The following is a 14,999-nucleotide window of genomic DNA, read 5'->3' on the forward strand; positions in this document are numbered from 1 at the left end:
TTTTAAGGGACCTGAGAGACCTGAAACTTTATCACCCCAGCTCCAAAGAGAGCCACCCAGCTGGATCCTACTGGCCTGGAGTGCTGGGGGCAGGAGGGATGAAGACATAAGAGGACGAGGGTCTCCCCTGCTAGCAGAGGTGGACTGTGTATATGCTGGAAAGGTGATGGAGAAAGTAGACTTGTGCATACCTTTCTGGACCTGTCTGGTTCAACTAGTCAGATTAAGTTAGAAGATTGAGGCTGGCATCTAGTGGCAACAACAGGTACTAACACAGAGCACACGTGGCAAAGGAGAGAGCTCTTTTCATTTCCCCAGCCTCAAGTAAAATAATGACTTCATCTCCCTGTATTAGTCAAGATCTTTCAGCTACAAGTGACAGATTATAGACCAGATCAAGCAAAAAAAGAAAAGGGAATTTATTGAACGATGTAATGTGAACAATGGGATGGAGTGAGGATTAGGTATACTGCAATTGGGGGTCAGACGATGAGTACTCTCTCCCTTTCTCTCAAAAACATGCTTGTTCCCCAAAGCTCTTGGCTCTTCTCTCCTTCTGTTAGCATGTGGACCTTTTTCTCTTCTACTGAAAGTGGGCTTCATTTATGAATATGAGGTAGAAATTCTCAAACAACTGTGTGCATGTGTGGAGGGGATATTTTCCCTTTTGTTCACGTCTTTAAGTGAGATTAGTGGGGCAGCGTCTGACCTTGCAGATAAGCCTGCCATCTGGAATAAACTGAATTCAGGGGAGTGTTCATAAGCACGTTTGATAACGGGCCTCAGCCCCGAGCAAACTGAAAGCTGACTTGAAACAATCAGTACCCAGAGATGAATATCTACCACCTTTTTCAGTATGGTGTTTATTTCTAATAAATGTGATACTCAGTTCTCCATTAGTTTTCTTTTGTTTCCAATGTTGTTCCAAATTTGGGTGCAGCATGGAGTTGTGTTATTTATTATACACCCTCAAATTCCAAAAGAAATAATTTTCAGAATTTAGTGAAAAGAATAAGCAAGTATATAGTACTCTGTTATCCATTAATCACGTTTTCCGTATTTATCAAATTTAATATGAGGACCGAATTCCCTAAAGAAAAGAGAAGAAAAAAGAGATTAGTATCATAAGGAAAGGGGGCCTTGCTTCACATCCTTTCTCTTCCAAATGAAGTCCTGAGAAAGCGAGCTGCTTCTACAATTCCCTTTACCTCCGTCTCTTTTCATGGCCACCACAGTTGGCACATTCCCCCCCATGTCTTGATTATTCAAAAATTGCTCTGTGAAGTTTTTCAGTAGAGAGTCTTTCATTCCCCAACCCATTCCCATTTTAATACCTTTTCATTCAGTGTAGCAATGTCAAATTTCTCTACCAAGAAGTAAAAGATAACCACAGCAATAATGCTATGCGTAATAATTCACATAATTCACACTCTACTCAAATTTTCACTAGGTTTACACTGCCCATAGACTACAGTCTGTTCCCCTTACTTTAGGATTTATGTTTCCCAGAAGACTAGCGTCTGCCTAACTTTCCACCTTATTTATTACTGTCCTTTAAATACCTGACATTACTTTCAACACAATTTTTATCTTCCTTATTTCCCTAAAGACATTGCAGTTTCTCAGTTCCATGTGTTTTCCCAAGCAGTGAGCCCTGTGTAAATTGCCCATTCTATTTTCTTTTGCACTTTTTCTTTTTTTAAACCTCTCAACATAGTATTAGCTTTTTATTTATTTATTTATCTGGTTGCTCTGGGTCTTCATTGCAGCAGGCGGGCTCCTTAATTGTAGCTCGTTTTCTCCCTAGTTATGGCTTGTGGGCTCCTTAGTTGTGGCACACGGGCTCCTTAGTTGTGGCATGCGAACTCATTAGTTGCAACATGCATGTAAGATCTAGTTCCTTGACCAGGGATCTAACCTGCGCCCTGTGCATTGAGAGCACAGAGTCTTAACCACTGCGCCACCAGTCCATGCACTTTTTCTTTAAGAATACTTTAACTGCCTCATGACAAAGGAGGCAAGAATATACAACAGCGAAAAGACATTCTCTTCAGTAAGTGGTGCTGGGAAAACTGGACAGCTACATGTAAAAGAATGAAATTAGAACATTCTGTAACACCATATATAAAGATAAACTCAGAATGGATCAAAGACCTAATTATAAGGCCAGACACTATAAAACTCTTAGAGGAAAACATAGGCAGAACACTCTTGGACATACATGGCACCAATATCTTTTTTGATCCACCTCCTAGAGTAATGAAAATATAAACCAAAATAAACAAATGGGTCCTAGTTGAACTTAAAAGCTTCTGCACAGCAAAGGAAAGCTTAAACAAAATGAAAAGACAACCTAAGGACTGGGAGAAAATATTTGCAAACGATGAGACCAACAAGGATTAATTTCAAAAATATGCAAACAGCTCATCAGCTTAATATCAAAAAAAAAAAAGACAACCCAATCAGGAAATGGGCAGAAGACCTAAATAGACATTTCTCCAAAGAAGGCATACAGATGGCCAACAGGCACATGAAAAGATGTTCCACATCACTAATTGTTAGAGAAATGCAAATCAGAACTACAATGAGGTTATACAATGAGGTATCACCTCACAGCAGTTAGAATGGCCATCATTAAAAACTCTATAAATAATAAATGCTGGAGAGAGTGTGGAGCAAAGGGAACCCTTCTACACCATTGGTGGGAATGTAAATTGGTGCAGCCACAATGGAGAACAGTATGGAGGTTCCTTAAAAAGCTAAAAACAGAGTTACCATATGATCCTGCAATCCCACTTCTGGGCACATATCTGGATAAAACTCTAATTTGAAAAGATACATGCACCCCAATGTTAATAGCAGTATTAGCCAAGACATGGAAGCAAACTAAATGTCCATCAACAGATGAATGGATAAAGAAGATATGGGGTGTGTGTGTGTGTGTGTGTGTGTGTGTGTGTGTGTGTGTGTAATGGAATATTACTCAGCTGTAAAAAAAAAGAATGAATTAATGCCATTTGCAACAATATGCATGGACCTAGAGATTATCATATTAAGTGAGGTAAGTCAGAAAAAGAAAAAGACAAATGTCATATGATATCATGTATATGTGGAACCTTAAAAAAGGATACAAATGAACTTGTTTACAAAACAGAAATAGACTCAGAGAAATAGAAAACAAACATAGGGTTATCAAAGGCAATAGCAGGTTGGGGGGATAAATTAGGAGTTTGGGATTAACATATACATACTACTGTATATAAAATAGATAAACAACAAGGACCTACTGTATAACACAGGGAACTATACTCAGTATCTTGTAATGACCTATAATGGAAAAGAATCTGAAAAATAATATATATATATTGCCTGCACTCCATTTGGATGGGGAACTGCTACTAGATAACTGTTGCTTATTTCTTGAATGTGAAATCCTAGCTTACTATTAATGTTTGATTTTTTTAAAATAAATTGGAAACCTGTATTTTTAGGTAAAATCTGATTTTTGAAATACTGTCAACCATTAAAACTTACTGAAATACTATTCTGGTTAAACAGAACCAATACTGTTTTCTATTATCATGAATTTTCTTATGTAATATATTCTTTTTGCCACATAAGACCACAAACTTATGAAGAGTCTGGGATCTGTTTCATACAACTCTATTTTCTTTTTCTTTTAATTTTTTTTATTTTTATTTTTTTGTGGTATGCGGGCCTCTCACTGTTGTGGCCTCTCCCGTTGCGGGGCACAGGTTCCGGACGCGCAGGCTCAGCGGCCACGGCTCACGGGCCCAGCCGCTCCGCGGCATGTGGGATCTTCCCGGACCGGGGCACGAACCCGTGTCCCCTGCATTGGCAGGCGGACTCTCAACCACTGCGCCACCAGGGAAGCCCGACAACTCTATTTTCTTGGTAGTTATTATGAGGGCCCTACACTGAGTAGGCTTGGGGGATTCCTTTAAGGATAATGACTGATTTTTTTTTTTTTTTTTTCAATTCTGGGCAAGATGCACACTTAAGTTTTCTGTTTTTCAAGGGATTTACATTGTTCATAAATGGCGGATATCTCTCAGGATTGTGAGTCCAGTTTCTCAGAATTTTTCTTCAAAACACTAGCTAAGAGCAGAGACAGAAGAATTACTCTTCTGCTTCCATTACTCAAAAGAGCATAATGACTATTCTTGTTGCCCCGAGATCCAGAAATGGCATGGAGGCCACGTTTATACATGCAAGTCACAGTGAGAATTAAAACAAATATACAGGCAACTGTACCATCCCTGCCATTGGCATCAGTGTTCTCTGTGTTCCAGAAATAGATATGTTTGATAAGAACTATGTTCATAATGGCTCCAATGAGAGAACCATTTTTTTCTTTTTTAATCAGCAGAGGCTCCTTATTTATACTTTGATTGAGAAAAAACAGTGTTCATAGTATATCTGGCAGACTTACAAGATAGAAAAGAAGGAAAGAAAGAAAGGAGAGAAGGAGAGAGAATGAGAGTGAGAGGGTGGGAGAGTGCCAGAACAGATCAGAGGCATGCTGATAGAGCTTTTGAGACTTTCTCAAGTCTCCTAGATGAGGCTGAAAAAAATCTCAGAACCATCTTTGAGAAGCCATTTGGTTGTAGCAGAGTGGAAAATCAAGTCCCCAATGTGATTCTGCATCAACCTATGCTGATTTTCAGAAGCCCAAGCCATTGTGGGTGGGTCCTTCTTATGCTGCTCATTTTAATGTTGTGCATCCAAATGCCAGACAGTGTGGAAAAGGCTTATGTGGAAGAGCTAAGAAGACGCTTCCCAAAGTCTTTTGCCTAATTAGCCCTGCCTGAGAAAGTGACAACCACCACATTTGGAAGGAATGATTATGTAATTTAATCATTCTACATAGTCTGCTAATATTCATGAATTCTCATTCATCTTTCTTTGAAGTCAATGGGAGATACTTGGTTAATTCACATTTTTCAGTTCCCATTCTTTTCCTTTAAAATCATCCTCTGAGTCTAGTACTTGCTCTGAAGATGAGCAAGTATTACCTTTATTGGACTAGTTTCTACACCTCATTTCCTTCAGTGCTCAGAAATAATTGCAGTGGCATGCTAATGTGATGCCGAAGTCCCTGAAGATTCTTCTCAAAGGAAGATATGCATTAAAGAGTTAGCTCAGCAGACTTGAGATGCTCAAATCAGCTCATAGGAAGTAATCTCTACACCCTTGGGATATTCCGGCTGATAAGAGTAACTCTGTAACCTAGGGCCATAGGTCATGCCAGATAATTTACCCTGAGGTGAATGCCTGTTTTTGTTCACCTGTGGTGCTGAGCCGCTCTGTATCAGTTTAACTCCTGGGTTGGGGCGGGGGGGCTGGAGACTAAGTAGTTGTCAACCATGTAGGTGCTGCGTGTCCCCAGTAAAAACCCTGGACACCAAAGCTTTGGTGGGGCTTCCCAGGTTGTCAGTATATAAGTTATGACACATGATAGCTGGGAGAATTTAAGCACTGCCTGTGTGACTCCCCTGGGAGAGGACGACTGGAAGCTTGTGCCTGATCTCCTAGACTCCACCCTATGAGTTTTCTGCCTTTGCTGATTTTATTCTGTATCCTTTCATTGTAATAAACTGTTAGCATGCATATAACAGCTTTTCTGAGTTCTATCAGTCCTACTAGGGAATCATCAAACCTGAGGGTACTCCTAGAGACTCCCAACAGAGAGGATCTCATAGGTCATGGAAGAGTTACTGACAAGACACGATAAGGCTGATTTGTAAAAACAGTTTCAAATAGAGCTAAAATATATCACAAGGAATATTATTAACTTTTTAATCTAAATTTCCCATTGAATTTATTTGAAAGGCAAAAAAATTTGACAGTTTTTTTCCATGTAAGACCACATAATCACTTTGTTACTTAACGTGTATATCTACACCTGTATTTATGTCTGTGTCTGTATGTCTGTATCAGTATCTATATTTACTTCTTCCAGGCAACAATATGGGTGCTACTCATAGGGATGTCACTGTGACTTGTTAAAGAAAATTTGATTTTTTTAAGATGGATTTCTATTTATTGCTTGAATATAATCTATAGGCTATCTACTAGTATGATCTCTGTACAGTTCTGCCAAAATATCATGTAAGCTTTTCTTTCTTTTTTTTTAAATGAGTCAACTTTGAATGTTAACTAAATTTTTTAAAAAGACTTTTCTGTTTACTATGTATGTAGTCTGTCCTCAGTCTTTTGTGAACAAGAGGCTATTAAAAAAAAAAAAATCCCGTGCATCAGCAAATCCAGTTCCTTGCTAAAATTATTGGAAATTTCTGTGAAGAAATATAGAGAAAAAATAATGGTATTTTGTTTTGAACTTACCACTGATCAACACAAAGGAAACACTCATTCTTTTAAGTGTGGCCATTTGTAGCACAAACATATGCTGTCACCTCAGGACAGTTTGCATCATAAAGGGGATCCAGTGGGTAGTACATTTTACATGGGGGCTACAAACATCATAAAATATCATATGAATAACAACTGATAGATTTTCCCTCATCTATTCCTGGCCTGTCACTTCTGCCCTACATAGAAATAATATCAAATGTTACTAGTCAATTGATCTTTTTGCAAGATTTCCTCTCCTCTGGGCTTTGGTCAGGCAAGTTTTTTTCTAACTACAGTATCCTCACTCATTCATCATTTGCTAGTCATAAGCAGTATAATAACTCAGCTTAAATCCCAAATGCAAAGTTTTCACTTAAACTTGGAGTCCCAGTGCCAGTAACTCATTATAAGAAGTTTGTGAGTAGAGATAGTTATGTGTCTCTGAACTCCTAGAAGATAGGGGCTTAAATGTAGTTTTTAAGAGTGAGGGTTCTGTATTGAGACTGGGATTAAATTCTGTATATACCGTTGTTAAACTCTGTGGCCTTGGACAATTGGCAGGTATTAATTCATTTAATGTTCAGAGATGCATCTTACTATTATAATGTTTGTGCTACATGGGAGTAAATCTAAGCCTGAAGAGGTTAAGATACATTCCCAAAGTCACATAGAAAACTTCCATTCTACTTAACCACTATGAAGTTTTAGGTCTCTCATGTCAGGAGAGTGATCAGATTAAAATCAGAATTCAGAATTTAGAAATTTAAATTTACCATAGGCCATTTAGAATAGTCATGTGGTTTGAAGATTTCTGCAAATAAAGTACAGACACAATAGCTTAAAAGAAACAGTTCTCCATGGAGTTTGATTTCACTCACTGAAGTTACTGACTGAACAAAGAAATGTAATGCAATTACTCATTTGCACAAAGTATACAAAATAATTTGTGACAACAAAATTTGTGGGTGGTATTCCTTTGTTAACTACTTCATTTATTTTCTCCTATTCATAGTCCTGACTTCATTTATAAATTTGCTGTGTCATTGAGGAAAGAGTAAAAACCATTTGGAGTTGTATGCTTAACTTGCAAACCGTGTTATTTTCATTAAGTCACTTGACTTTTGTTGGCTTTAGTTTCCTCGTCACAACAATTAGGATAAGTATATGCATTTTAAAGATGGTTGTAAAAATTAAAAGTAATACAGTAAATAAAGGATTAGGCCAGTTCCTACCAAGATACTGAACTAAAGAGGATACTAAAAATGATGACGAGAAAGCTTAGGAGTTCCTTGGCTCTGGAGAGACTGAGGGATATGGTGAACTGGTTTTTACGAGGGGTGCTGGTGTTGCTTAGGGATAGAGGATGACCAGCTGGTTATGGGAGAATAAAATAAGAAAAGACCTATTGAAGTTTTGCCTTATCTCTCACTGTTAGGTGATATTTAAAATATCCAAGAAAATTCTAGCTTCCCAAAAGTCAGAATTTACAAAGTTAGAAAAGTTGTACGATTTTAAAATCTTCACATAAAGGAAACAACAAGCCTCCCAACCTCTCCAGGAATAGACTATGCAGTTTACCTATGCACTCTTTCAGAGAATAAAAAAGATGGAATGCTCCTCTCTAATTCTAAAAAGCCAGAATATTTTAATAACAAAAGCAGCTGGATATAGTTATGAAAAAAGAAAAATAAAAGCCTTCATCTAGTAAAAATAAAGTAATATATATACACTGCATACCATACATAAGAACAAACTTCAAATGGACCTGGATCTGAACATAAAAAACAAAACAATACAAAGATCAAAATATAACACAACTGAGTTGCTCTTTAATCTTAATATACAAAAGACTTTCTGATAATGACTCAATCTCTGTGCAGTAACAGAAAGGACTGATACATTTTATTACATCCAAATAAAAATAGCTTTTTCATGACAAAATATAAACATAAACTAAAAAAGATATCTGATAAACTGGAAAAAATATTTGCAACACATGTCATAGATAAAGGCCTAATATACCTGATACATAAAGAATACTTTAAAATTGAGGGGAAAAAAATCCCAATTGCTGAATGAGTTATATACATGGACCTACAATTCATACACACACACAAAACCCCAAAGATATGAAAATGACCCTTAAATTTGTGAAGGATATTCAAATGCAGTATGATAAGAAAAATGCTAATGAAAACTATATTGAAATACCATCTATTACTGGTGGGAATGCAAGTTGGCACAACTTTTATGAAGTGAAATTTGGCAACGTTGAACAAAACTACTTTGCATTCACATTCAATCACAATTCGAACCTACCCTGAAGATAAACTCCCAACGATAGAAAAATACATATGCATAAGATTATTTATTGCAGCATTGTTTTTAATTGCAAAATATTGGACACGAACTAATGCCCGTACACCTAAGACTGGTTGAATAAACTTTGGTACATCCATCCAAAAAAGTCTTATGCTGTCGTATAAAAGAATGAGGAAATCCCTGTGAACTGATATGTACTGCTTTTCAGGACATTCTGAATTGGGAAAAGCAGGATGCAAATAGGTACCTAAAACAAGATTGGTTACATAAAAGATGAGGGTGGGACTGCAGTGGAAGGAAAAGGGTATGGAGGCAGTGACATATCTTTGAACCTAAACTTTTGTTCATTTTGGTTTATTTTGTTTCATTTGTCATGTTCAAAATAATTTTAAATTGCTATCCAATAGCAATCCTTTTCCAATAGTGATAGCCAATTGATACCCCATTTGTATTATCAAGCCCAAAGGCCTATGTTTCAGCAAAACTTTACCCATCCAGTCACAAATGACTCTTTTTCTCTTCTGCAAGTAAAAGAAAGACATATGCTTACCTGAAAAAACAATCTGTGCCAAAGTGGAGGATACCAGGAGAAATATGGTCATGCAGGGAAAGGCAGCCATTTGATCTCATCTAACGTCCTGCTTTGGTGAGGCCTGTGAAAATGCTCACGATAGTTTATTCGTAATCTCTTGCATAATTGGCTTTCCAAACGTGAGAGAACCCACTACTCTGAATTGGTGCCATTCCCATGAACTTGGCCATGGTGATTCCAAACTGGCCTGGTCTCTAGGGATTCAGACCTAAGAAGGCTCTTCTGCTCTAAAGAGGGAAAGAAAACCATTAAAATAACTTTTTCGCCCCCTGCCAACAGCCATTGTACAGTCACTGTTTTGGCTTGGAAGAGGAATTAGCCTCAGGGCTCTCACCAGGGCTGACCCCAGCATGTTACGTATAAATAGGTTTATCCTACAATATATCATCTAAACTGAGACACTCATGTTAGTGAATATGGACACTAAGAATTCATAAGAATTCTGAGAAAATAGGTGTGAACTGAGGACTATGCTGCACAATCAGGGATGTGTCACTTTATAATACACATTGTTTGATTTCCTGGGATAGACCAGTTTCTCCCACATTCAAGTCCTCCATTTCCTAAGTAAGTTTCTTCTTCCAGGCAAGTTACATGTGCCCAAATACAAAGAATAGATTGAAAATGGAATTGTTGGTCTGGGGTCATAAAAATTATGTATACCTTTCCTGATACACAAATCAGGATAATTGATTTTTATCACTTTTATGATTCATATATATATAGTACACATGATTTTGATGACACTGGTAAGTTCAAATTCTAGCTTCAACATTTCTTGGAAGTATGAGCCTCAAAAAGCATGAACATCACAGGATACTGAGAATATCAACTGATATTAATATAAGTAGAGTTTAACTATATTAAATTACCAATTTCTTTAGCCAAACTCTTCTTTTGTAAGAATGGAAAGATTTGGCCCAAAGAGAAGATACTTTCCAAGTCATTTACTCAACTTCCCATGCCCTACTCTACTCATTCAGTCTCTTCCCCAAATTGTAGCTGGTGGACACATAGAGAAATGAGAGAGAACCATATTAGCTGTGCAGAGGAAACAAAAGGAGGGTGCTGGAGGAAAACAAACGTACTGGGAAACCTAGTGACAGAGAAGAAAGCCAAAGAGATACCATCACTGACTTAGAATAAGGAGGTGAAGAGATGTTTGCCTGAATGAGCTTGCTGCAAAATGTGAGCCCACTGTAGTCACCCTGAGGTCACAGCTAGCCCTGAGCAAAGTTGCTGTTCCATGAGTCTGTGGCCCAGGGGCATGTTGAGCAGAGGAGGCAGGCTCCTTGCTCAGTTGAGTGACCAGTTGATTGGCAAGATATTGCGCTAATAGCTGTTTCCTAGTTTGACCCCTCTCTTATACCACCTCCTCTGATGTTTCATGCTCCAGCAGGCAGGGACAGACCTGGAGGTTCTGCACTTGTGGTTTCTGATTGTGGATCATGAGAACAAGATGACATTTGCAAAGCAGGTTAATTACCTACCTTATTCCAGATAATCTGGTATACATTCACCAAATTCAAGGCTGATTCATTTTCCTGGTCTCTGCCTCCAGAGGTCATTTAGCCCATCCTGCTTCTCAGAAGGGTTATCTGTTTGATCTTTGTAGGACATGATTTCTGACATCAGCCAGGGAAACTCCCGCACCACGACTAATAATCTTTGCAATACCTAAGTCTTCTGAAGTCTCCATGTGTTTCCCTCCCCTCCACCTTAACGTAGGCAAGACTGAAATTTTGCCATAATCTGGAAAATTTCTATCTCACACACTTTAAACTCTCCTAGAGTAGTTAGTACTCCTTTTGCTGCTTGTCTTCCCTTCTCAGTCTGAGTCCCATAGACTGACATTTATATTTAGCCCCTTGGCATGAGCATGCTCTCTTGACATCCTGTTCTTGATTCTTCCCTCTTTCTTCCAAGCCGGGATAAATTCAGCATGCTATTTTCCTGCTCCAGACCTTGGCTGTGGAGCAAGGATGGAACAACTTCCATACAATGGAGTCTGCAGTCCTGCTATCATCACTACTGACCTAGGCCCTCTAGACTCCTAAGGAGGTCTCTTATTATTTAATGTCGGGTTGCTACCTATGCCACCCATCTCCATATAATTTCCATTTTTAATCCAATTTTTTCAACTGTCTGACCCCACCTCTGCTACATTACTCTGAGTAGTAAACTTCACCTCTTCTTTATTGTGTAGGGAAACCTCAGGATGAACTAGCTCCACTTTTTTCCCCTTTGCCTTGTAATTCTGAAAATTTTATTATCTATCTTTCTACTTTTATCCTTCTCTCCATATCAACTTACCTAGGGATTTACACATTCATCCATTCCTTTCTCTTTGCCAGTACCTGGCTATGTGGTTTACATTTCTCATCATATTTATTCCTCACAATAATCCCATGAGGTTTATATCACTCTGAAACTTGTGTAAGGGAAAAAGAAAACGAGGCTGAGGGGAGTAAAGTCATTTGCTGAAGCTAACTAGCTACTAACAAAGCTACAAATGGACAGAGATGAGATTCAAACACAGGTACCTTTAACTCCAAAGCCCACGTTCCATTACTTTCTCTAAGTTTTCTTTCATCTTAGAGAATGAATGTTCCCTTTAATTTACTATCCATAGTCTTCTTAGACCAGTCTTGTGTGATACCCTATGCCTTTCTTGGCAGCGTCTTTGATTTTGCCCTCTATCTCCTTCTCTCCACAGTCAGTACTCCTAATCTCTCCACGATACTACCCCCTAGATAATGAGATTGCATGCTCTATTAAGGAGAAGACCCTATCTTTACCTAATTTTGACCTTGTAACTGCAGTGCATTGCAGGGTTTTGTTTTTGTTTTTTTTTAAATCACTTGATTAGTATTCAGTAATACGTACAGAAGGAAGGAACAAAGAAATCCATCCATTTTTTTAAAACTGTGTTCTTGGATATTCTTGAGAGCGTATCATCATGGATATATTTTAGACACACTGTCTAGTCCACTAAGACATAATTCTACTGGAATTTTTATTGGAGTCACATAAATTTGGTAAAAGTAACATCTTTATAATATAGTCTTTTTTTACATTAGTATTTTTTATTACGAAAGGTCAAACATACACAAAAATGTAGAAAATAACATAATGAACTCATATATACCTATCATATAGATTCAGTAATTATCAAGATTGGCACATTTGCTTTACCTATGCAATTTTTTAGAAAAATCCTCAAGCATTATAAAGTGCTTCAGGCATAGTCATTTCATTCCTACAACTTCAGCCGGCATCTCTTATACACAGGAACATTTTCTTCAGTAATCCTACTGAGATTCATACACTTAACATTAACAATAATTCTTTTGTATCATCTAAAATGATAAATGTTTATAATCAAATTGCCCTATTGTCTCAAACATGCTGTTTTTTTAGAGTTTGAGTAAGAATCCAAAGAAGGTCCACTCTTGACACTGGTGGTTATGTCTCTTACAACTCTTAATTCGGAGCAGCCTACTTGTCTTCCTCTTCTTTCTCTGTGTCCTTGACTTGTTTAAATTGGATCAGTTTTTTCATAGAACATACCACGTTCTGCATTTGCCTGTTAGCTTCCTTGTGGTATTACTTAACTGTTCCTCTGTATCAAATACATTTTGGAATTGTCAGTTTTCTATTTATAAATGCCTTCCTTGGACATAGATGAAGAAGCTAGGGGAATTTATTGGTATGAAGATAAGCTTTATTTCTCTCAGAAAGGCAGAACTGAATTTTTTAAAATTTTATTTGATTATAGTTGATTTACAATTTTGTGTTAGTTTCAGGTGTACAGCAAAGTCAGTTATACATATACATATACTCATTCTTTTTCAGATTCTTTTCTCACATAGGTTGTCACAGAATATTGAGTAGTGTTCACCATGTTATATAGTAGGTCCCTGTTGGGTATCCATCTTATATATAGTAGTGTGTATATGTTAATCCCAAGATCCTGATTTATCCCTCCCCCTACATTTCCCCTTTGGTAATGATGTTTGTTTTGAAGTCTGTGAGTCTGTTTCTGTTTTGTAAAGAAGTTCATTTGTATCTTTTTTTAAAATTAGATTCCACTTATGAGTGATATTATGTGATATTTGTCTTCGTCTCACTTACTTCACTTAGTATGATAATCTTTAGGTCCATCCCTGTTGCTGCAAATGGCATTATTTCATTCTGTTTGCTGCAAATGGCATTATTTCGTTCTGTTTTATGGCTGAGTAATATTCCATTGTATATATGTACCACATCTTCTTTATCCATTCCTCCATCAATGGACATTTAGGTTGCTTCCATGTCTTGGCTGTTGTAAATTGTGCTGCAGTGAACATTGGGGTGCATGTATCTTTTCGAATAATGGTTTTTGCTAGATATGTGCCCAGGAGTGGGATTGCTGGATCATTTGGTAGTTCTAGTTTTAGTTTTTTAAGGAACCTCTGTTTGTTCTCCATAGTGCTTGTACCAGTTTACATTCCCACCAACAGTTAGGAGGGTTCTCTCTTCTCCACACCCTCTCTAGCGTTTATTTTTTATTTATTTATTTATTTTTCCTGTGTTACGCGGGCCTCTCACTGCTGTGACCTCTCCCGTTGTGGAGCACAGGCTCTGGATGCGCAGGCTCAGCGGCCATGGCTCACGGGCCCAGCCGCTCCACAGCATGCGGGATCCTGCCGCACCGGGGCACGAACCCGCGTCCCCTGCATCGGCAGGCAGACTCTCAACCACTGCGCCACCAGGGAAGCCCTCTAGCTTTATTTTTTGTAGACCTTTTCATGATGGACATTCTGAATGGTGTGAGGTGTTACCTCATTGTAGATTTGATTTGCATTTCTCTGATAATTAGTGATGTTGAGCATCTTTTCATGTGCTTTTTGGCCATTTGTATGTCTTCCTTGGAGAAATGTCTGCTTAGATCTGCCCATTTTTTTATTGTTCCTTTGTGGGGGTATTGACCTTCATTTGCAAATATTTTCTCCTATTCGGTGGGTTGTCTTTTCATTTTATTTATGGTTTCCTTTGTTCTGCAGAAGCTTTTTAATTTAATTAGGTTGCCCTTGTTTATTTCTGTTTTTATTTGCATTACTTGAGGAGGTGGGTCAAAAAATACATTGCTGAGATTTATGTCAAAGAGTGTTCTGCCTGTGTTTTCCTTTAAGAGTTTTATAGTGTCCGGCCTTTATAATTAGGTCTTTAATCCATTTTGAGTTTATTTTTGTGTGTGGTGTTAGAGAATATTCTAATTTCATTCTTTTACACGTAGCTGCCAGTTTTCCCAGAACCACTTATTAAAGAGACTGTCTTTTCCCCATTGTATATTCTTGCCTCCTTTGTAGTAGATTAATTGACCGTAGGTGTGTGGGTTTATTTCTGGGCTTTCTATTCTGTTGCATTGATCTATATTTCTGTTTTTGTGCCACTACCATACTGTTTTGATTACTGTAGCTTAATAGTATAGTCTGAAGTCAGGGAGTGTGATTCCTCCAGTTCCGTTTTTCTTTCTCAGGATTGCTTTGGCTATTCAGGGTCTTTTGTGTCTCCATACAAATTTTAAGATTTTTTGTTCTAGTTCTGTGAAAAATGCCATTGGTAATTTGAGAGGGATTGCACTGAATCTGTAGATTGCCTTGGGTAGTACAGTCATTTTGACAATATTGATTCTTACAATTCAAGAACATGGTATATCTTTCTGTCT

The 14,999-nt window shown here is 37.7% G+C and overlaps 1 protein-coding gene and 1 long non-coding RNA gene across 3 annotated transcripts in view; one reads left to right on the forward strand and one right to left on the reverse strand.

Annotated features, from left to right (window-relative positions):
- The window catches only part of LOC116751953, an 86,830-nt gene that overhangs the window by 47,860 nt on the left and 23,971 nt on the right, over positions 1 to 14,999 (forward strand). The window lies entirely within an intron of this gene.
- On the reverse strand, positions 1,042 to 9,317 carry SPINK13 (serine peptidase inhibitor Kazal type 13). Its single transcript, XM_032628458.1, is given in 4 exon segments — positions 1,042 to 1,090; positions 6,367 to 6,494; positions 7,149 to 7,186; positions 9,248 to 9,317. Coding segments are annotated over 4 exon segments (285 nt in total).

Source organism: Phocoena sinus, chromosome 3, assembly GCF_008692025.1.
Source record: "Phocoena sinus isolate mPhoSin1 chromosome 3, mPhoSin1.pri, whole genome shotgun sequence".
NCBI classification, from domain to species: Eukaryota; Metazoa; Chordata; class Mammalia; order Artiodactyla; family Phocoenidae; genus Phocoena; species Phocoena sinus.